Source organism: Nesoenas mayeri (assembly GCF_963082525.1).
Source record: "Nesoenas mayeri genome assembly, chromosome: 3".
Classification (NCBI taxonomy): Eukaryota; Metazoa; Chordata; class Aves; order Columbiformes; family Columbidae; genus Nesoenas; species Nesoenas mayeri.
Window position 1 is genome coordinate 105695490 of NC_137544.1, and position 24607 is coordinate 105720096.

General features: G+C 35.7%; 1 protein-coding gene across 21 annotated transcripts in view; it reads right to left on the reverse strand.

Moving 5' to 3' along the window:
• NRXN1 (neurexin 1) overlaps positions 1-24607 on the reverse strand; it is a gene marked incomplete at both ends in the record, with an annotated part of 724694 nt that overhangs the window by 477479 nt on the left and 222608 nt on the right. For all 21 annotated transcript variants that reach the window (XM_080342501.1, XM_080342500.1, XM_080342497.1 and 18 more), the window contains one exon: positions 1-254. This exon is cut by the window's left edge and continues 48 nt beyond it. In XM_080342501.1, the coding sequence (XP_080198627.1) occupies positions 1-254 (254 nt within the window). The remainder of the gene's footprint in view (positions 255-24607) is intronic.

A 24607-nucleotide genomic window follows, 5' to 3' on the forward strand; every position in this document is an offset into this window, starting at 1 on the left:
AAATTTCCCATTCACAGGTTCCACCAGCGCTTCAAAGGCCCCTGAGCCCAAATTAATGACCAAGGAGACAGCTCCATTTTTCAGTGCAAGATTGACATAATCAGCTGATTTTCCTGTGTGAAGCATCAGTCCGTTCCTCTGAAGAGTTTTAAATGACAGAGTTATTTCGTCACTGCTACTCTGTATGGGATTCTGAGATAAATCATAGCAGAAGTATTCTGATCCCTTAAATGTTGCAATAGATTCTTCTTTTCCTGACAAACAAAAAGAGAAAAAGAAACAAATAAATCACTGGCACATAATTAAAAGCAACTTGCAATAATGTTTTTCATTGGTAATTCAACATTATCACAATAAGCACTATATCAAAAAATAATTCCTCTAAAACACTTAAAATCATGAAGAAAAATGATAACTAAAATTTATTGTTAACATATTTTAAACTATTTTCTTACAGAATTTTCATGGGTATGATTAAACTCCAAAAATTTACTGCATCAGCAATCATTTTAATGTTATTTAGGCAATCTGATCTAAAACACATCCAAGTACATAACAATTAGGTGAATGTGCAAACCAAAGCATTATTTCAGTCAAAATCCAGATCTAAAAAAATCATAGCATCTCAAACAGAATCAATAACCTAGATAGTTCAATGTGCTTCAGCCTAAGGTCTTGAATAAACCAAAACTACAAAACACTCACTTAAGAATCTACCTCAGCCAAACCTGTAGATAGCATCATGCCAGAATGCATGCAACACATGCAACAATAAACAAATAGGGTTTTTTTGTGAGATGTACTTTTACTAGTCAGTATGTGCCATACAGGTTATTTTGTTAGTTTGTCTTGAAGGTGACTAAGAATCAAAACCAGCAGAGGCTAAGTCTTCAGTCTCATCAGAAAACCAAGTATAACATATATGGAGATAATGTTCTCCCCTTAAGTTCTACAGATGAACATATATGCCAACCTTACACTACAGGGTTTAGAGTGATATAAAGTCATAAGTTATTTGTTTAGCTAATTAAGTGCTACTAAAAATTCAATGGAAACCTGTACATGTTGGTGTAGTATAAGGATGAAAAAAATGAAAACATGAGGATGCTAAATTTCATTATTCTTGTTAATAAACTCAGTCTCCAGAACACAGCTGCATACATTAGCCTACAACACCATCAGCACAAAACCCAAACAGATGTATCAATATACAGATAAGGGAAAAAAAAAACACTGTGAATTTAAAAGAGACAGCGATTGATAGAGTACATAAAAAGCAGGTATGAGAGTGCTTTATTTTTTTAAAGTACTTGGCCATATCTGTCTTCTGTTGTTCTGTCACCTGCTTACAATCTCCAGCAGTAGACTATACATTAACATTGATGCTAGATATTTGCAATGTTTCTCTTTACATAGAAAAGCATAGTAAATTCAGACAGTATCGCAAAGTATCTTCAAATAGGGTTCCAGACAGTGACACAGTGATTGCATTTTGGCTGAACTTTGCTTTGTAAGAAGTGTATTAAAAATTATTGGTCTATATTTATTTTGAAGTGTTTTCTCACAGATTTCATGCAGAATTCTTAGGATTTTTTTTCTTTTTTTTTCTTTTTTTTTTTTCCTGTGGCAGCAGCCAAATCATGCTAGACTATTATATAAAAAAAAACCAAAGCTACTTTCTATCTAATGTGCTGTCTTCACAGCCCAAAGCAGGCTTCAGTAGTATGTTACCCCAAACATAAGTAATCAGAATTTGCAACAGTAAACCCACAGCTAGATTTCACAGTCCAAGCGTATTTTGTAAATAAATACATTCTAAACAGAAACAAAAATCACCTCTCTGAGTACACGTAAGGGTGCTTTTCCCTGCTTTCTGTTGATAACACCTCTCAAAAACAAAAGCAAACAAAAATCCTCAGTCTGCAGTGTCAGATTAAGCAATGTTCATCTATTACAACAAGCAGCTGATCACACACAGCACACAGACTGCTGTATTGGCCATTCATCAGACACAGTAAATATGCAGAAGTAGTCAAGTATCTTCATAACGTGCTACATCCTATCCAGACTTCAGTAGGACTGTAACATCTAGATAGCTGGTACCTCCAGGGACAAATCCAGTATCCTTTCTGGGGAGGAACTCAAAGATAGTCAGGCGTATGAGTGGAAGTGGTTACATGATGAAAAAAGCTCCAACATAACTAATGTCTCACCCTCTCAGTTTGAAGAGAACAGGAGTCTTGAGATTATTTTTTTTTTTTTACATGAAATTCCATTCTGCACAAAAATTACATTCTTAGAAGTGTTCTGACTAATGCTTATCATGGAGAGAAAAGCAGTTAAAATAAGTCTTGTATTTTATTATCAGACCACTTTCACTCAACATAAGCCCCAATAATTCAAGAGGAAATGGTTGGTGACCTGCTACAGCACCACTTAGACACACAGAAGTCTATGGGGCTAGATGGGATCCACTCAAGGGTACCAAGGGAGCTGGTGGAGGTGATGACTAAGCCACTCACAATTCTTTATCAGCAATCACAGCTAATAAGGAAAGTCCCAGTCAAGTAGAATTTGGCAAATGTGAAAAAGGGCCTGAAGGAGGATCTGGAAATTTACAGGCCGGTCAGTCTGACTGTGGTGCCAGGGAAGGTCACGGAACAGATCATCTTGAGTGACATCATATGCCACATACAGGACAACCAATCAATCAGACCCAGTCAGCATGGGTTTACAAAAGGCAAGTCCTGCTTGATCAACTTGATCTCTTTCTATGACAAGGTGACCCACTTAGTGGATGTGGGTGTTGTGGACTCAGACTTCAGTAAAGCCTTTGACACCGTATCCCACAGCATTCTCCTGGAGAAGCTGGCAGCTCATAGCCTGGATGGGTGTGCTCTTCAATGGTTAAAGAACTGTCTGGATGGCCAGGCACAAAGAGTTGTGGTGAATGGAGCCAAATCTAGTTGGCAGCTGCTCACGAGTGGTGTTCCCCAGGGCTCAGTATTGGGGACAGTTCTGTTTAATCTCTTTATCAATGATCTAGATGAGGGGATTGAGTGCACCCTTCGTAAGTTTCCAGATTACACCAAGTTAGGTGGGAGTGTTGATCAGCTGGAGGCTAGGAAGATCATACAGAAGGATCTAGACTAGCTGGATTGTTGGGTTGAGGCCAATTGTATGAGGTTCAACAAGGCCAAATGCCAGGTTCTGCACTTGTGTCACAACGACCCCATGCAACTTTACACACTTGGGCAAGGATGGCTGGAAAGCTGCCTGGCAGAAAAGGACCTGGGGGTGATGATCAACAGCCAGCTGCATATGAGCCAGCAGTGTGGCAGGTGTCCAAAAAAGGCCAACAGCATCCTGGCTTGTATCAGGAATAGTGAGACCAGCAGGAGTAGAGAAGTGATCATCCTACTTTACTTGGCAGTGGTGAGGCCCCAGCTCGAATCCTGTGTTTAGTTTTGGGCCCCTCATCATAAGAAAAGCATTGAAATACTCAAGAGAGTTGGGTGACAAAGCTGGTGAGGGGTCTGGAGCACAACTCTGATGAGGAGCGGATGAGGGAACTAGGGCTGTTTAGCCTGAAGAAAAGGAGGCTGAGGGAAGACATTGCTGTCTGCAATTACCTGAAAGGAGGCTGTAGCATGGAGAGTGTTGGTCTCTTCTCCCACGTAGCAAGTGACAGGATGAGAGGAAATGGCCTCAAATTGTGCCAGGGAAGGTTCAGATGGAATGTTAGGAAAAATTTATTCATGGAAAGGGTTGTGAAACACTCAAAAAGGCTGCTCAAGGAAGTGGTGGAGTCACCATCCCTAGAGGTGTTTAAAAGATGTATGGACGAGGTTCTTAGGGACATGGTTTAGTGCTAGATTTAGATTATGGTTGGACTTGGTGATGTAAAGGGTCTCTTCCAATCAAAATGATTCTATGATTCTATAAATTTTTGATACTTAGGACAAACATTACACTTTGTTCAACTTGACTGAGATATGAGCTAGATTCCACATGCATGACTGAGGTCAAAAGGTCTTTATTTTTTACCTTTGACATTACCAATAGAGAAGCAAGAAAACACTTATACTGCTCATAACCCTTGCTGGCCTATAATGAACAGCAGGTCAAGTGACTCTACAGCTTGTACTAAGGACGCACAGGAATTGCTCTACCCATTCTTCAGGTCTTAAGCCTTCCAGATCAGTCCTGCATGCAGAACAACACTACACAGATAGCAACATGTCCTGCACAACTAACATGATTCAGTAGAGAAATAAAACCTTGGCTCATCCTGCATAAAGAATTTACAAACAATACATTTAACATGGTTTCAATGCACTAAGCAGCAGATTGCATGAATACCATGCATATCTTTCAATGAATATTTAATAAGAGCATAAAACACTCAAGAGCAAATTTATTTGGTATGGATGCTTACTGCAAAGGCATACTAAACCAGCATGAATACCTACAACAGACAAACGATGAAATTTAAATGCAGCAACTCAGTATGTGTAGTTTTGTCCCATCTATTTAATGAATGTAACACAAAGCTGAAGGACTAAACATGCAAAAAGTTTTTAGGTATATATATTATGTACTGTAAACTACTTCTGTAAAACCAGATCATTCACACAGACATGAAAATGCATAGGAGTGTAAATGCATGCCAGGCACATATTTTTTAAATTATTCCTAAACAGAGACCTGAACAAGCAATTTGGAGTATTTATTCAAGCAAAATTATATTGTCAGACTGTAAATATAGCCACAATTTACACAAAATTGAAAAGGGCTGAGTGTTGGGTCCACATTGGCCAGCTGTCAGATTCCCACCCAGGTTCTAATCTGACAACAGTAGGCCCATGGGCTGCAGAATCAGGAGAGGAACCTTCCCCTCTGTGGGATTCAAGATGTCACCTTTCAAACTTGAAGTAGTGCAACTATGGGCACCTTGACTGAATGGCATCATTCCTGATCTGGATTGGCTCGATTTCACCCATTTCCTTTGCTATTTAAGGTTTTAGTAATTATGGGCCCATAAAATGCTGCTGGAAGGCCAGCTCACAGAGGAACACAAGGATGGCTAGGAACTCAGATGTGACGTCTTCCGATTCTGGAAATCTCATCATCTCATTTCTGAAGAGAAATAAGACTTTAACCAATAACTTCTCCATGCAACTCCAGCTGTAAGTACAGCCCCAATTCCCTTATTCTCAGGAGTTACAATGTTTTCAGTAAAACTCTGAGATTTCTGATGTGAACAACTTTTATGAAGCTAAGGTTGAAAATACTGAAATGATTCAGCAAAAAATTGACATATTAGGAAATTCACTTCTGGTATCAACAGTTAAAAGAACTTCCATTTTTATTCTGATGAGTTTTATTGCTATGAAAAAAATGTTCGAGAGAAAAAAGGTCACAGGGCTTGACTGAGCAGCTAATGAGACCATCTGCATACTTAACTAGATGGTCATCTCATTTTTCAGTAGGTGCTGCCTGCTAAGAACTACAATACTTTTCCACAGGCATCTGACAACTGAAAATGTATTTCTTGGCATTACAGAAGAATGAATCCCGAGAAGTAGTGGATTCAAACAAATGAAAGGAAATTAAGTGTACAGCATCTTTTCACAGGAAGTATCTCAATAAAACTGAGAATTTCCATATGTTCTGAAGAATATTCATGGTATGAGATTCAAATAATACTTACTATGACAATATTCTAGTTTGGCCAAACTGCACATAATATAGAAATTATTCAAAAGGAGGGGAGGTAGCAACAACTATCTCCACATTTCTCCGATTCATTCCTCATGAAAAATTAAAACTCCCTCTCATGATTACTTGGATGCAATCTCAGAGATCTTTGCTCTCAATATGGCATTGACATTTGGAAAGTGATTAAATGCTGCAACCGTGCCTTGCCATACCTGGCTACGAAATGGGATTACAGAAGCTAAAACAGCCACAACTCCGCCACTATGTGGTTTCAGTGCAGGCTGGCAAAGATTCAGAAAAATCAAGAATAGGAAGCCAGGCTACAAATCTTTATTGCCATTTGTCACGGAAAAAGAGAGGCATTTGTAGCAGAAATACAGGAGAAGCTGCATAGAAGTCCAAATGTTTTGTTGATTAGACACAGGACAGAAAAGACATAAAACGATACTGGTGACCACTCCTGTATCAACTCTCTAATGTCAAGCAGATGTTCTGTTTTAGTCGATACAAAAGTATATAGTTAGACTGGACAGACTGAAAAAAATATAAAATGTTCAAATTTTTTAATACAAAATAGCAATTATAACCTATTGCTACACTTCATACCACGGCCTTTGTTGATTTAAAAAGCAAATTAAGAACAGGCTATATTCATAAGCAGTTGTGTATGCTGCTGGTTGTTTGTTTATCTTTTCAAATTATCACTTAATGACACTTAGACAAACTATTAAAAATGCATGGCAGTCATTCTAGCCAGTATGAAGTGTTGCACTTCATTTAATTACTAAAATGTAATTACCTGTATTGAAAAGCACAAGATAATATGAACACAGTAACTGAATTTAACATGTTCTTATTCTGAATTTTGAGTACTGTAAATTATTGCACGTTATTGTAGTTACATTTCTGAATAACTGGATAGGCATAAATACTGAAAGTCGATGAATTTGTGACACATATAGGATTCACACAAGAATCATGTTTTCCTACTTTCTTACTTTAAATTTGACCTGTTCCCTTATTTGAGTCCACAATAGTTTAAAATGATCATCTAAAGAAGTGAATATATGTCCTTGGAGTCTGATAGAATGTCCAGAATACATACCTTCCACAGGCCTTAGCAGATTTTACAATGCTACATAAAGAGTATGTTAAGCCTTACAGCATACCTAGTCTCCTCCTTGGCAGTACTAAAACACAACACAGGTCTGGCTGATTCCACAATGATTTCTTTGTGTGCCCATGTGTTATCTAAATCAAATGCATGTGTCTGGATGATCTGATCTTATCACACAGTAACAGTAATGGGACTATAGAGTAAAATAAAATAGTTCAAAGAGAGTAAGTCAAAGCCATTTATTGATAGCTGCAACGTTTCTTTACAGAAGAAGATATCAAAATTCCAAGGACCCATATCATTTGACAAACCAATCTATTATTATACAAACAAAATGTAGCAGAGTGCTTTTGTCTGTCTACCTACCAAAAGAATTGTTTTCAAAGACAAAATAAGTGGATACCAGCAATACTGTATTTCTAAGGCCAGGTTTCTTCTGTACAGTCTTCAAAACATTAAATATGGACTGAATAAACACATTATGCCAAATCAGAGTCTAGTATGTTCCTAGATATATTTTTTTGTACTCTATTTCATGGCAATTTAAAATTCAAACTTTTATCCATTACACCATTTTCTTATTTATGAAATCTCTCAGAAAGTAATGCAATCAGGAAAAATTATACTGAAATAGCACGTAGACAAAACCATTAGCAAGGATGACCGATAAAACAAAACAAGATAGTCTGAACTGCTACTTCTGTTGTAAACATCAAGAACTGGAAAATTCACAGTAATACCAAACTAATGGCTTGCCGTTACATACAAGGGGAATTATCTCAACATAAGGTATGAACCATTGAACCTGGAATGTACTCAGGATGCATCATGCACATACTCCTCCATTTATAGACCACTCACTGGATCTTAAGATGAAAAACTATCAAGATTATAAAGTAATTTTCTAAAGTTTATACTTAAATTGGACCTTAATTTGTTTCCCAGTTACATAAAACAGGCTTACTAGATTGTATACTTAAACAAATCATGCAGGAACTCAAAGAAAAAAAATTTTTACTGTCTGCTTAACAAACAAAGACTTAAGTATGAAACCAACAAAAAAAAAAGATGGAATTATGATAAAACCTAAGAAATTATTAATTCAGATGGAGTATAGATGGTCTAGTTTATCAGTGAGGGTTGAATTAATTTTTAGAAGCACTATTGCTACTATATACTATCAGTTTTCTGTTCCTATCTCACCTATTTTTTTTTTAATAGAAGAATATCCCATTATTCCCTTTCTCACGTTCTTTTATTCCCTGTAGCAACTATTCTCCTTGCCTTCTAAACAAGTCCTTGCAGAAAATTACAAGGGAACAATGTGGGGAGAAAAGGAGGTTCATGATTCAAAATCCACCTGTTTTGTTGTGTGCTTTTTGTTTGTTTGGGGTTTTGTTTACTTGTTTTGTGTTGGTATTTTTGTGGGGTTTTTTGGTTTGTTTGTTTGGTTTAAATTTTCCTCTCCTCCACACCATGTCCCTTCCCTATTAATATGGTATATACTGAAAAGGATACAGCATGGTGGAACAGATTCTCTGTCAGTAACCGAAAATGCTCCTCTTGAGTATCTTGTCAGCATACTAAGAAGTTGCATTGCACAATCTATTGCTGTAATATTTAAGCAAACTTTGAGTAAGAAACAATTATTACATGTAAATCAGCAAATAATGAAAGTTGCACTCACAGGATCTTAAAAGCAAAGAGCTACACTGAGAATGGGAACTTTTAGTCTGAAAAGAGCTGCTGCTGTTACAGGAAGATGAAGATGCAGTGTGTATCACAAAAACAGCAGGTACCAGCTCCAGAAAGCATTCTAAAATAAATTGGTCACATCACACCACTTGCTTCCTCTTTTATTAGGAAATAAGTCCATTATGAGATGATCATGGCTAGCCTAACACAAGGACAAAACATTTAAAAGCAACTTATTCTGAAGGAGACAGGAATCATTTCTCAAGGGTTTCTTATTACTATTTTAAATGAGCCTTTGCAAGAAAATGAGAAAAAATGAGAAAAATATTCTATCAGTGTCCATTCATTCCAAAGATCCAGGGAGCTGGTGAATCATCTCAAGACCTTCTCGAGGAGCAAATGCTGCACTAAAAAGATGACAAGGGAAGTAAAGACTTTGGTTAGTTGTCCTAATCAACTAATTCGGACTACCATAGTCTCTACTTACTACCTCCACTCTCAGTACATGGTTTATCTCAAAAAGATACTATACCTGAAACCCTAGGCACAGAAGTCTGCACTCCTTGTATCCAACATACAAGTGAAACTAGCATACATTTAAGTAAAATGAAGTGCAAAGTAAAATTCCACCTGACAAGAATTTAACCGCAGTAAATGGTAAAAAGTCATGTAAAAGATCATGTTACCATAGCAGAGGAGAAACCTGGAAAAGCTTTTCTAGCTCCTGTTTTATTAAACATATAATCATTAAATTAGTTGCTAATAACAAGAAGTATGAACTAGCGCAATGTATCCCTCCCCACCTTCTCAGATTACAATAAAACGATGAGAGTTGCCACTCATGATAAATGACTTACAGTGAACACTAAGTGATAAATTACTCCATTCTGCTAAACAGCAATTTTAATTCATTTCTAAAATGGCTAGACCATGCAATTTCCTCACTAATTTTCAGTTCCTTTTATTTAATCACATCAAGTATGCACTTCAAAAGCAAATTTGCAATTGGGGAAGAAGCTTAAAGTGAGCAGGAGTTTTTAGGAATGATGCCATCTTAGTGTAGATTAAATACTAGACTGCTAGAAGGTGAAAATAAGTGGATCTTTTTCCTACAAACAGTCTTATCATTGAAAGTAGATAAGAACATCCTGCAGTTTATATCATGATGACACAATGCCTTTCATATAATTACTCTAAACCTCAAAGTTTGACATCATAATTTTAAAGGCATTCTCAAGTTATTAATAAACTGCAAAATGCCACTTCTACATTCACAGAAAAAGAAACTAGTTTTACTCAACATTACTGTTAACTTAAAACTCAATGGGAGATTTTGGCCAGCTAGCATTACAGCAACAAATAAAGGCTTCAGATACCCTACCAAGGTAAACACCTTTCCAAACAACTAACCAAAGGGTTTTTCCAGGCCTTGAGGCTCACACTGACTTTGCAGCTCAACTGCAAAAATACAGATTTTTCAGCTTTCAAAGGATCAGATGCACAGAGGCTTTCGATACCAGACTGCTTAGCGAAAGCAGAGCTGGTAGAAAAATTGACATTATAACAGTAAAAAATAACATTTCAGATTTTCTCTCTGTAACTATAGAACTTCTGCAAATGCAAGTTTCAAAATGAATCTGCTTTGAGTGATGACACAGGGGAGGTAAAGTTCCTCCTAATCTTGGGCTGACTCTGTTCTGCCTGTGTCTTTCAGGGGAGAGCTGCACAAAAAGCAAGTGCAGTTCTTGCAAAAATTGAAAGCAGGCTGTGTCAGAAGTTAAAAAGTAAAAATCCAGGTTCTGGTCTGCTCCCTGTACAAAGCCACATCACTTTACTCCTCACCAAGGGTTTCAATTATCAGTATTGTTAAAAAAAACATGGATTAGAAGAATAACTACTCAAGACTGCTTTGATTTTTTAACATACATTTCAAATGAGAGAATAAGGAAGAAAATAATCCTAAACTAACACATTACATGAATTTGTCATAATATGCAGAGAGAGTTAAATAGTTGATTAATCTGATAAAGAGCATTTCTAATGCTAATAATAAACTTCTGAAACATCACCTGAACACCTCTCTCATGGCACCACACAGCACTATGGGATTAGTGCAGCATGTCATGGGGTTTGGATGCAATAAAAAACAGCAAGCAATTTTCTGGTCCTAATTAACTCCTGTTAAAAGAAGCCCTGTGTAACAATGGTTTTTCCAGATATGCAAAGGGAAGGCTGCTATAATGGTATTATATGCATAATAAGGCATTTTTAAAACCAGTTTTGCACTGGTATCAGAGAGGTATTACATGAATATGTAGCATTTGTCTCAGGAATAAGTACCACAGCAATTACTCAAAAAAGAGAAACCAAAACAAACACCTTCTAGAGGATATTATACACAACTGCACAATTTCTTAAATTTGTTGAAGGAATGTCTACACATAAACAGTGGGGAGAAGCCTGTTGGAACTCTGTTGGTCTTTAAGGTGCATTTGGAAGAAGCTATTTACAACTCTTAGTCTTCCTATAAACATGGGTAATTCAATATGAAAACATTTTTTTTGCCACATTTTTCAGCCCTCTGAGGGCACCATCATCTAATAAAGAGAGTTTCTCTCACATTTAAAACAAATAAATCAGTTTTTCACTTACTGAGTATATGAGGATTATATTCTATGAAGGAATCCTACAGCAACAAAGGAGACCTGAAAAGCTGAAGTCTTAACTGAAACAATCTGCTGTTTAAAATAATAAGCAGAGATGTACTTATGGCCTATTGCTACCTGCTAGGAATTTTTGATCTAAGCAAGAAATTCCTGATATGCCCTTACACTACCTTCTCTTTAAAGAAAGTTAAAGGAGCTATTTTGTTGGCTAAAATTGCTAAAAGAAGTTTTTTACAGATTATGTTCTGGATATATATAAACGTCAAAACTTTGCAAAGACAGACCATTAGCCAAAAACACTACTTGAGCTTTCTCATTTTAATTCACTGTCACATGACTAATAATTCAACCAAAACTATGTTTTGTTTTGTTTTGGTTTTGTTTGTTGTTTTTTTTTTTTTAAAAAAAAAAAAGCCTTCTATGAAAACAGGAATGGGAACAATGCATTCTTCTGGTGTATTTAGTATTTATTTTGGTATCTGTCCTGGTTTTGTTAAAAAACAAATTTCTCTTTTAGTGAATTTGCCTGTCAGCTAAAGCTTTCATATTAGCTGCATTTTCCTGGAGAACCAGACACATGTTTTGGTAAACACAGCAATGGAATGCGAGGTTATTGATAAGCATGGATGGACATCTCGCGAGAGGGGCAACGAGAAACAGGTGACCAAGAAACTGACCAACTGTGTATAACATCTCATTCACATGAATACTTCATATAAAAGTGGGAGATCACAAGGATCTCGCCCCTTTTTCTTTCTTTCTTTCTCCCTTTTGCTTATGGCCGACGTTAGGAGAGGACCTTGCTAGTCGTCCCTGCGAACTGAGGCCTAGTGACAGACTGAATCCAGCTCCGGTTGGCTGCAGAGTCCAGTCCCAGGGCTTTGGGTGCTGGCTCTGCAGTTGCTGAGACTTTCAAGATTAGTTTTGTACATTTTGTATTATTTTCTCTATTCTTATTAGTAGCATTAGTAAAACATTTTTAATTTTTACAACTCTCTTCTCTCGGTCCTTCTTTCCCTCCCGATCGCCTGTCCTGAGTGGGAAGGGAGGAGAGGGAGGGACAGAAGGGGGAAGTGGGAGGGAGAGGAGGTTAACAATATATCTGCCAGGGTGTTATTGTCACCCCGCAATCTAAATCCTCAACAATATCTCATTCTCAAAGTTGCCTTCAGTCACCATCAGTAACTAGATTAAAAGTGTCCATATGAGCCACAGGATCAGAAAGCTCTTTCAAGTTTCTTCCACATATGCTGACTTCACCTGTAAATACTTAATGAATTTGTATATATCTTGTCCAATGAATTATCAAAAAAGGACCCCCCAAATATCCCTATATGTTCCTTCTCTTAATTTTTAGGCTATATAAGACAACTATTCACACAAAAGCAATGAGATCTTTATTAACTGTCTGTAGTAGCATCTTTGGTGTCTGCAATGTTTCTGCTAGTGAAAAAAGCTCATAATTCTAAATTAGCAATTGAAAATGGATTTAGATGGGACATCAAATCTTAGAATAATTCCTGGCTTGTGAAAGAATACAGTTTTTTATTTTCCCTTTTTCATTACTAAAAAAACCAAAAGTATATCTGACAAATTATTTATAACTTTTAAGAAACAGGTTTTTTTCTTCCAAAGGAGGGCAAATGTAGAAGAGTTTCTCATTTAATGAGTAAAAGAATATTGCTATTTTAAATTGGCTTGGTTTTAACAATTGGTATTGAAGTTAAATTTTAAGAAACTTAAATATTCAGATTACCTTCCTCCAAACGTTAAGTTGACTAATGATCGCTACACTGAGTAATGAAAATTGGTTTTAATTTCCTTTTATGAATGTAATCAGTGAACAAAACTAAGCACAACACACAAAGATTTAAGTGATGAGCATGTCACAGAACCTTCTTGATTTGAGATAAGAACAGACAACATTCTTCAAAGAAGCTTCAACTACATACCTAGACTGAAAAACAAAAGACACAAATTATTTTAGAATGACGACAAATATAATTTTAGTAACTATTTGTACAACAATAGTGACTCCTCTCAAGGTCATGGCCATAAAGACAGCTGAACGGCCTGTATTTTACAGAGAGTAACACCCATAGGTATTTACACAGAGCTGTAACCACCTGGATATGTATTGTAAGAAACATTCAAGGGCAAATACAGAGCACTTGTACATAATCATTAAATAATTATTTCAAAATCCACAAAAAAACTTGATGGTTATGATAGCGCTGCTATAATACCATCTTAAGGGTGTGATATACCTTGCTAGAAACAGACAAATCTATTACTTAAATTTTTGCTATTTTGTTGTTTCAATGCTGCCCTCCACTCCCCTCTTCCTTCTTATTCTCCTTCAGAGCCCATTTGGATGGCACCGTCATTCCTGCTGAGAGGCCAAGGCAGGCTGAGCTGTGCTGCTCAGTGTTCTCACTAATCAGCAGCCACTCAAAATGCCCAACTGCGTCTGAAGATCAAAGTAGGCCTTAATAACAAAAAAAACTCTATTTCCATTCTGTATACAGTAGCCAGATATAAAACAAAAATAGAATTGAGGACATGTTAAGAATATGGGTAAAAGGCCAAATAAATTCAAAGTAGTTTAACATGATTTATCTTGGAAAAGATACTAAATCCTGATGAAATCTACAGAAATCTGACAGATGATATCATATGCTGATGTATTATAGCTAATATTTTTCCTGTCTGGCATATTACGACTGGTTTTACTGGATTTAGGAGTTCTTCTACTGTCACTGCTGGCTGAAGGACTGGTAAGCATAATGGCATTATTGTTTGTTCTTAAATTAACACTGATTTTCCAGGACAATAAACAAATAATGAAGTACAATTATTTTTCTAATAGTTTGATAGGATACAACTGTTTTTCGTAATCCTTTCCTTATGATAGTCTGGAACATAGGAGTTATTTGCTGTAGATGTAAGCAATGGCCTGTGTCTGGAGAATATAACACCAGCATTTTATGTAAATAACAACCAGAGATATTCAGATAGTAATTCCACATGTGCCAGTCTCCAAATCTTGGTTTACCCGAATGCAAACATAAAAGTAAGCAAACAGGTTAATAGCTATCAATGTAATTCACATTAAGTTAGAATGGAGTAGCAGCAGTTACCTAACAAATAGTGATTTTTAGGAAACAAGCATTAGTGAAACAAAGGTCCTCATTTGTTTCAGAGCTCAGTCACTGTCACTGCAAAGCCACTTCCTGAAACAAGCCTGCTTAAGGACCTCCTGATTCTGTGGTGTCAAACAGCTTCTTAAACACATGGTTTCAGATCAGTACAATATTAAAGCTCTAAACCTATTCCTCCACAGCTTTTTCCATGATTGTCCGAAGCTTTCCCCCCTAAGGTGGTAAGGAGGAGATAATTTAAAGAAACTTGATGGATGGGTTAAGAAGTTTCAAGTAACAACTCTAAGTTTTCTTAAATTAAACAGGAGATAATTCTACCACCTCCTCTTCTTTACAATATGTACCAGGACTCGACAATATGTACTGTTAAAAGAGATTAATTATGTTCTAATATACTACCAGTAAGCAATATCAAAATAAGGATTTCAAGACCTACTCTTGATAGCAATTTATTTTTAAATGAGACTTTTAAAACATAATAAGCAGGTTTCTTGACCTATTTTCTTTTTCTTTTTAAATTTTATTTAGCAATGTGCACTGTTTTATTTTCAGCTATGAACATATAAAAGAGGGACATCTAAATTTATCTTTAAAGGAACACTTTAAGCATGTATTGTAAAAATATAGAAGATTTCTAACTATCACAACATCTCATTATCAAATCTGAGAAAATCCAAAAAACTTCTGCAAATGACAAAATAATCAGTATTATAAATGTTATTCATTTAGTTTTTTGAAGACTATTTCTTTTTTCCATTAATTCAGTATTACCTACTAATCTTTATTTTTTCAGAAGTCATAAGTCTTTGAAACTGCTTGATAAGGAGGCCTCCCTACTGAGATTACCAATAGTCTTTTTATAAAAGCAAAAGATTAGCAGAGTATAAAAATAATTGGACTCTCATGCTGTCCAGGAATTTTAGAGGGAAGATCGGCTGTCATGTCTGGGTCATGTTAGTAAATTCCATTGTAGACAGCACATTTACACCACTGATACTTTATTCTGTTCTTCATGCAACAAATATGTCTAAGAATAGATAATTTGACATATCTGCATCATTACATGCATCTAAGATAAAATTTAACATCTCATTTCTCAGGTAACAGAAAGAGTAGAAAAAAGGTATAGGAATACACTAGAAATAGCAACATTGTCAGAAACATTGCTCCATCTTCAAAACATATTCCAACAAGTAATTTAACTTCTCAATTAACTTCTTTAAAATAGCTGGCCAACATATTTCAATATTTATTATTGCTGCACAGGAGCTTAGTATTATTTACAGCTTCATGCCCTATGGATATGATGAAAAAACAACAAAGTAATCATGCAAAGAACACTTAAATAAAAAAGGCCACTGCAAGAAATAATTTAATATATCTCACAAAGGATAATCAAAAGAGAGAAGGTGAGATACTCTCTAGGCATAGCAAATAACTTCCAGATGTAGCTATTCTTTGTTTTTCAACAATTAAATCTGCCTGCAGGGTCTAAAGTTTCTCTGCATATCAAGGCATGAAGACTGGTACTGCACTAAGCTATAGGACTGAGAGGGAAGAGGAGGAAGCAATGGAGTCTCTATCCTTGGCACCAAATGTTTTGGCAATGAACATTTATTCTGTACAAGTTTCAATCTTGTAACCAATGAAGGGAAAAATATGAGACTGAAGCCTGTGTTAACAGCAGCAGGAGTCACAGGCTGGTTCCTCCTGCACAGCTTGAACATGCCTGTTGGTCCCACACAGGAGTATAACTGGATTGACTATTTGAACACAAAAAACTGCAATGTAGGAAAAATTCTATGCAAACTCAATAAAATAAACACTTCCCATTCCCCTCAGAAGAAATAAGGCAAATTTTTGTTCTTCCCTATAGCATAACATAACTGGAAACTTGCTACAAATCATAATTTGAACATAAATGTTCTTACAAGCCACCTCCAGATTTTCCCCCCTCTACCCATGCCTCATGAGTCCCCTGTAATTACTGTTCCGCTGTTTAGGCAAACAGCCCCAGAGGCCGGTTGGGTCTTATATTTCCTACATTAGGAAAATGACACAGTGCAGTAGCCAGAGTGACAGGATCACTATACGTTCATAAAATGCACTATGAGCTCTATAAGCTAGTAATTCAACTTTCTTCTACAACCTAGTGTTTTCTTTAGGCTGCTGAATAAGGTTTTGCTTTTCTAAAGTCTCTCTTCATTTTATAGCACCTTGAGAAAATTAGTAAAGCCATTTATGTCCAATACACAAGACATTTGATTCTGAGTACATGTCACTAGACTTCTAAAGCCATTAGATGACTACACTTGATACCTTCAAATTAATTAAAATTGAAGAGTTCTTCACAGCATTCATCACTGAAACATCAGGTCAGTTATTACATTCATGAAATTATTGAAACCTTTCTGAACTTCCAGTGAAACAGGGAATTACTGCATCTGTCAATCAAGAAAACATGCTGTAATTGCTATCTATATTTCTCCCCAAGGCTCCAACTCCCTACAGATTCACTAAGGGTTTTGATTGTGATCCCTATAGCATTCAGTTTGGTGCTAATAGGAAGCTGTGTTTAAAGTATATTAGAATTCCACTCCTCAGTACTATTGTTAAGGTAATATCGTACCTTAGTATTCAAATGAAACAGTGGTACAATCATAAATGGTTTAAAATAAAAAGGTATATGCATCATTAAAATTCTGTTTGATTATCATTAAACAAGAAATGAGCAGACTAGCTGTCCCCTCTTTCCTAATTCTCTTCTACTTTTGTTTGTTTTCATTGGATTCCTAAACTGAAATTTAGAGGTAAAACAAAATTTAACTCCAGGGTAATTTGCTTATTTTATTATTCAAGGATTGTTTGTTTGTACATTAGTCTGGAGCTATGGAGACAATATGCACATTGAAGTATTTCTATTTCATAAGAAAAAGCAGGCAGCGTTCACCAATCTGCTAAATACAAAATTACAACTGTTTTATGTATTCAGGGGTAGCTCATGCAGCTCATGTTTTGTCTTGCCTCTCTGTTATTTCCCTACTCCCCCAATATGGAATTAATAAGCAACTTTTCCATGCTGCGACCCAAGAAACACAGACTGTTTATTCAGGCAACTTTAGTCTCCCCATTTTTATTTTCTTGCCTCATCTTCCACTTTTTGAGCCTGTATGTGCGGCACAGCTGAACAACAGACTGCGCTGGCTCCTCAAAATGCTATGATACAGAGAACTTTTCTTCACTTTCTTTTTTTTGGTCAAGTGGATTCCTCTCGTAGCAAATGAGCCATTAAATTACTAAATCCATTCACCCAGTATTACTAAATAACTGTTTCAGAAAAAAGAAAAACTACCACTAAAGATTCTACTGAAATTCAGGACTTTACCCTGGATCTCCAAAATGAGTAGCGCTAGGACAAGGTAATTTTGAGCTTCAAGACTCATAAAATGACATTAAATCATCCTCTTAATGTCTGGCGTGATGTTTGGAAAAGCACGCCTTCCTTTGCTTAATACTCTAATAATTTTGTAAAGTATTTCTCCCCACAGCAGAGTAGCTTTCACCTGATCCACTACATCCCATGCTAGTTCATTCCAGTCCAGCACTTTGGATGTTCTTTCCCACAATCACAGTTGACCACAGACAATGAACCATGAAGCAAACAAATCCCACATTCCTGAGTGAGCAGATGCATGCTAATTCTGTGGTTTATCTCCTATACACCTACAGGTTTCTCTCATCAAATGAGCTGTAGCTTGAGTACTGACCCATTTCTGCTATATCTTATATTGTTAGAACAAAACCAATTATGAACAGCTCCCAACAAAGCTAAATCTTTTCACATTTTTCTTAAAACATGCTGCTCATTTCTGATACACTTAAGTTTAATTCAGTCTCTGTGGACCTCCCAATGCCTTGAATGTACACAGATGAATGCAGAAAGATTAAACATTTTCTTACTGTGACCTACAACAATATGCTGAAACTTTAATTATTATGTTAATTCAAGCATTGGGCCCAGTGGATTTATTATATCCCAAAAGCTAATACAATCTACTCTGAAGCAGAGACCTGGGCATTAGATGCATCTAAGTATTTTGCCTACAAATATTTAGGCAGAGCAACTAATGGCTATGCACTAAATAAAATATTATTAAAATCTGATCCTAATTTTGGATAAATTTCCTCAAGTAGAAGAGTAGTTACTCAGAAAAATACTGAAAATGTAGTTGTCTGTAGGAGCAAAAGCTTTTGTTTTGGCCAAGCATTATTACCCTAAATTCCAGCATTTTGAAGCAAGACTTGTACTTATTAGACAAAGATCTTTATCATACTTGTCAGGACTCCATATGTTATGCAGATATATATCATTACAGGATGACATCTGGGAAAAAAGAAAGAAATATTTTTTTTTTTCACTGCAGTACAGGACTGGGTACTGTCCACACTATATTATGAGTCAGAGAAAGAATAACCAACCCTGAAAATACCACATTTGGAATAAAAATTGATTATTATTTATGAGAAGAAATGTCCCAAGTCTTGACAGTTTAAGCAGCCAGCACTGGAAGAAATATCAGTCACAGAAAATTAAGGTTTGACCTTTTTCCTGATAGACAGTACGGGTTTTTCTGATGAGCTACTCCTTACATCAAATTGCTAGCCCCAGTTTGCATCATTCATCTAAAAAAATACTTACTATTTTTTTTTTTAATTATCCCCAAATTCAGCATATAATTTCCTTATTTTCCTTTAGCAACGTGACTGACAAAAATTAAACTCAAATTTTAGATAGTTTAGAAGAGAAAGAAGTGAAAAACCTTAATGGGGTGAACTTGTCAGACCTTGGTAAAACCACTGGAACTTTGCTGACAACACAAACTTCTTTTTAAGCAATGGAGCTGGAGATAGCTCATATAGTCGTACTTTTCTTTGGTTTGCTACATCAGACTATTTTCTATTAAAGTATCACAAAAGCACCTGTGTTGTAATTAGGTACAATGTGACTTTCATCAAGGGAAAGTTAAAAAAAGAAAAAGTTTAGTATAATAAAGGCAAGCAGGAATTAATGCAAGCTTTCAGGCTTTATCCTGCTAAGTAAGCCAGAGATTTTTGTCCCATGCTCATTTTAAATTATACATATTAATTGCTTACTATCATATTGCCTTGATAGTTATCAAAAAGACAGTCCCATAATTACCAGATATAAATCTTTAAGTTCTGAAGAGAAAAAAAAAAATACAATGGAGTTCTTTTATCAATATTTTCTGAAGTTGATGTAAAAAGTATATTTTTGTATTATTTCTAACCAATGTGATCACAAGAGTATTTGTTTCCTATATTACGTTTAATATTTCCCCAACAGCAACACCACATTCAAAGGAATCTTACACGTTTCTACTCTACTCACATCTTGCTCTGTTCAGAATAGAGAGAGCATACCCCTCACAAGAAAATAACAGGCTTATTAAAGCACAGCTTTAAAACAAACCTGTGTGGTGGTTTTGTTTTGGTGGTGGTGGTGTTTTGGGAGGTGCTTTTTTGTTTGTTTTTCTAGTGTTTTATGGTGGTGGTGCTTTTTTTTTGTTTGGTTTGGTTTTTTTGGCTTCCCCCTTGTTTCAGTAATACAAATAGGTACCTAAATAAACAAATTAAAAAAAAAAAAAAAAAGTCAAAGCATTTTAAAATATCCTTTTTAGAATATAAAAGCTCATCTGGTACAACTTCTGTAAAAACCTATGGTTGTTTTTTCTTCTTGCTCAAAATTACTTTTTTTTTTTCCTTGATAGTGTTAAAAAAAAAAATATATATATATATATATATATTTATTTTATTTTATTTTTTTCCACAGCTAAAGAAAGTGCAAAGTTACCATGGTAACTGAATGAAAAGTCACTAAGGACTTGCCACCACAGGCCTTTGCAGTATATACAAGGTATAGTCAAGTAAGAGGTACTGGAAAGTCTTTTATGGTTATTTTAGATACACAGAACTAGCAAATTCAGTGTTGATTATTATGAACAAATGTTAAATGTATACATTTTGAGCAGTGAGGTGCACCACAGAAAGGCTCATTAAGTAGAGGTCAATTACTCCAAGTTACATAAACATAACAGAATACTGGAAAATGTGTTACTACATGAATCTTGTTGTACTAAATTTTCACAGTGAAGTATTCTATTTTCATGAAAGAGATAACTTAAGCAAATTATTTGTTATACATCAAATGCAGCAACTCAAATGACTCCCTGCCCTTAAGTCTGACAACTTAATGCAGTGAGTTAGCAAAAAAAAACCCGCAACACCAACAACCCACCAACTATGGTGTTAATTGTGTGAGAAAATACAGCCCTGCCTTAAAGTTGTTGCACATATCCTGATACATCGATTCCATAGATAATTAGCCATCATTACAGGAGGACTGTAAGCCATCACATAACTACATATGATTCTGAAAAAAAGAGAGGCTTGGTTAAACTATTTAGATATGAGCTGAACATTTTTCAGTCAGTGAGCCAAAATGACTAGCATAGAGAGGAATGCGAAGTAAACTTCATTCAGTGAAACTAGTGTTCAAAACAAATTAATCATCCTGGCAGCACAAAATAAATTTTGCCTCATATATTCACAGAAAACTCGGAGTTGAATTTTGCTTTTCTCAACTGTATTGTCCCAAAAACATAAACACATAGTCCTAATTTCATCATATTAAATGTTCTGGAGTACTAGTAGATTTCTACATGAGCTACAACCTACTTGAAATAATTCTACTGAACAATATTTTACTTGTGCTCTTCTCAGAGCCAGACTCAAATCTCCATGGCATTCCTAGTGCTAGGGGTTGTGAATGTCAGCATAACTAATATCTTAATAAACTAAATTCTTTAATGATCCTCACAGCACTTACATTGTGTTATTCTACTCTATTCAGGCCAGTAGTGGAGCAATTCAGTCTGTAGAAAGGAAGACAACCTGGAATTTGCTTGGACACTTAAATTTACTCTGAAATTTACCTAGACCTTTAACCAACAAAGAAGGCACGTACAGCTTTACTTGGTCCTCCATTAAACGTGCTTTCATTCCTCTGTTTTTTTACTAGCTCTATATATAGTTCTCATTTATTTTCCAAAAGTCTCGCCACAGGATGCCAAAACCTGCAAAATCATTCAGAAAATTTCAATTATAAACAAGTAATTGGCTCAGAGAACAAAATCCCACACCGGTGTGCTTGTCATTGAGTCCTTTTAAAAAAGCAAAATAATCACGTACTACTATTCTCTATCCCATCAGTCAATGCACTTCACATACAAGCCTTACAAATTTACACCTTTTATTAGGGTGGGCCCTAGAGCACTCCGTTAATTATTTTGGGGTTGTATTTTAAAACACATCTAGGATATTGCCATAAGCCCTTTATTGAAGTTGTGTAAAGATAAAAGATGAAAGGATACTTTGTAAAATCCTTTGTATTTTTGGTCCTAGTTTCAAGATCATTAAGGTTTATATGGCAGTAACGGCCAGTGCTGGTTTTCTATAGAGACACAGAAGCAGGTCACCTCATGAATTCTGCAGTTAAGTCACCCTGCAGCACCTGTGTCATGTTTTAAGTATGTGCACATCAGTGTGGAGTTTACATCTGGATGTTAGATCTGCATTTATCTTCTTACTGAGCAGAAAGGTGTGAAACACAAGTGTAAGGAGACTGCAGCACAACGTTGCATATCTAAACTTCTACACATTAATATTTTGAAGATGCAAAGTAGAAGATTCAACCACCATGTTCCCTGGAAGAACACAATTATTACATTAAAGAACTATGTTAACTAACATATAAAGGTACATTTTGGTAATTTATCAATCCTGAAATAGTTAACCTCTGGGGATTTTAGTATTTCTTTTTACATTACATTGTACCTAGTTATTATCAGAGCAGATGGGAAGATACTGAGGGGGCAGTTGCATGCCACAGTACATCTTGTGGTCCTGTTTACTTAATAATCCAGACTTGGGACCCATCTGGACCTCCTGGAGCTACACATTACAGTCCATGTCCCCAGAATTATTTCTTCCTTACATGTTGTGAGGGAGGACAGGAGACGGTATGTACTTAGTTCTCACCCAGCATGGAGTTAAGATAGGACTGAATCACCCATCTAGACCCAGTTGCTGAGGTCTTCCAGATCTCACAGTTTAGACATCAAGTCCAGAGGTTATCTGTAAAAAATCAGTCATATGGAAATAATATTTCTTGGTATTTTCTACTGTCTTTTTTTAGCCTCAACATCCTGAGGTATCCTACATGTAGCAAATGCACTAAACTCAAGAACTGAATTCAGACCCAGTAATTTATTCTCAGCACTTTGCTTTTCACTTAAATTTGAAAATGATAAGCTGTTGGTCCAATTTTTGTCAACATGTTTTTAATTAGTTCTGAATTTATGACAATTAAAGCTCACAGTTGCTCTTAAAATGAAGTTACTGAATTTGCCTTAATTCGCTTTCATTGCTCAGCAATGTGTGCATTTTAATTCATCATGGAAATATTCCATCCTCTCTACCATCAGTGCTATCATCATTTTTTTCCTATGAAATGTATTGACTAGAAAATAGACTGAAAACAACTCTTGGGAATGCTGGCCACGCTCCACATTTGACTGGCTCCATCTGTGTCTCAGCTGACTCAAAGACCCCAATGTGTGCCAAATCTTTAGGAGGAAAAAAAAAAAAAAAAAGGAAATATTGCACCATTACTCTGATTTTGTATCACTTGTGTCTGCAGCTGCAGTTTTGCTTTTAGGCAAATCACATCTATTATTTATTATTCTAGGGTCATCTACAGCATAAAAAAGTAAAAGCTGTAATTCACATAAAAGATGAGACAACACAAAAATAAACTGGCACTTTTCAAACTACTTTGGGGGCAGGGAGAATAGGGTTGAAAGTATGATTTGTCACCCTAATGAAGAAACAATTTTTCCAACTTCTGAGAAAGTCTTAAAAATAAACAACAAAATTCTATGTATTAGAAGAACAAGGTTCAACCTCATACGGCTCAACTACGTTTCTTCTCCCTTGCTTTCATTTTTCCAGCAGGAAAGTAATTTTCTCTTCACAGATCCTCTGTGAATTTGTATTGTTCATGCACCATTTCTTCCACAAATGGCTGTAGACTGATTTATACTTTTATGAGTATCTGCAGATGACATATCTTAATCTGAAATCATGGCAGAATTTTTGTCCAGTAGAGCACTTTAAAAAAAATCTGTAACAGTAGCTGAAATTGATAATAGAGAACATGGAAGCCTAATAGCAGAGGTACAGTATGACAACCTTTTCTTCTACTTAAGCTGATATGTCTACTAACAAAATGAAACAAAACAAACAAAGAAACAAATCTACCCAAACCATTTCTTTTGTAGCAATTATAAAATCAGTTTGGTTGTGGAACGTTTCCTCCCTTTCTTAAACTTGTTCTAATTTTTTTTTTCTTTTAAAGTAACCTTCTTAACAGTAAAACAAAAACTAAACTAAGCAGAGCTGTTAAAATAATTTAGATATTATATTGTAACTAGCAAAAATAACATTTTTATGACAAGATATTGGTTTTACAGTTTAACTATTAAAGTAAAAAATACCCTTGCTATAATAGCTAATTAAAATTACTAAATAATAGAGAAAGCTGAATTAATCCTCCAGAGCCCAGCTGTATCTCCATGCATTAAAAACGTTACCATAAGTGAATACCTAATGAATCATGGAGGAAAAAAAAAAAGCAAATGTAAATGTAAAGTCTGTTGCTTACTTTTCAGAGTGTATGTTCAAGTAAATTAGTTATTTTCTTCTCTCACTTTTGTTTTTTCCCCACTTCATAGCTAAATGTTAACTCTATTACCGAGAGGACTATGCATCTCACGTGCTGTATGTGCCTCATTTACACCAAACCCACTGGATTTAAGAAACTTCATTACAAACAAGTCTGCTAACTGCTTAAAACTGCATACAGACATGATCCAATGCATGAGCAACAGATTCATCTGGCTGCCAAAGACACCAAAAGTTCAATGAATGCTTAGTACTCAGCCAAATGACATTCCTTAACAGCCAGCTTGGAACTGCAATCCCTAGCAAACACTCATAGCCCCTTCCACCCCGCAAACGTGCAACATGCCCATAAAAAAAACATACTGATACCTGTTCCTTTACTTCTAGGGATCTCATTCACATATTTTACGTCTAGCAGAACCTTT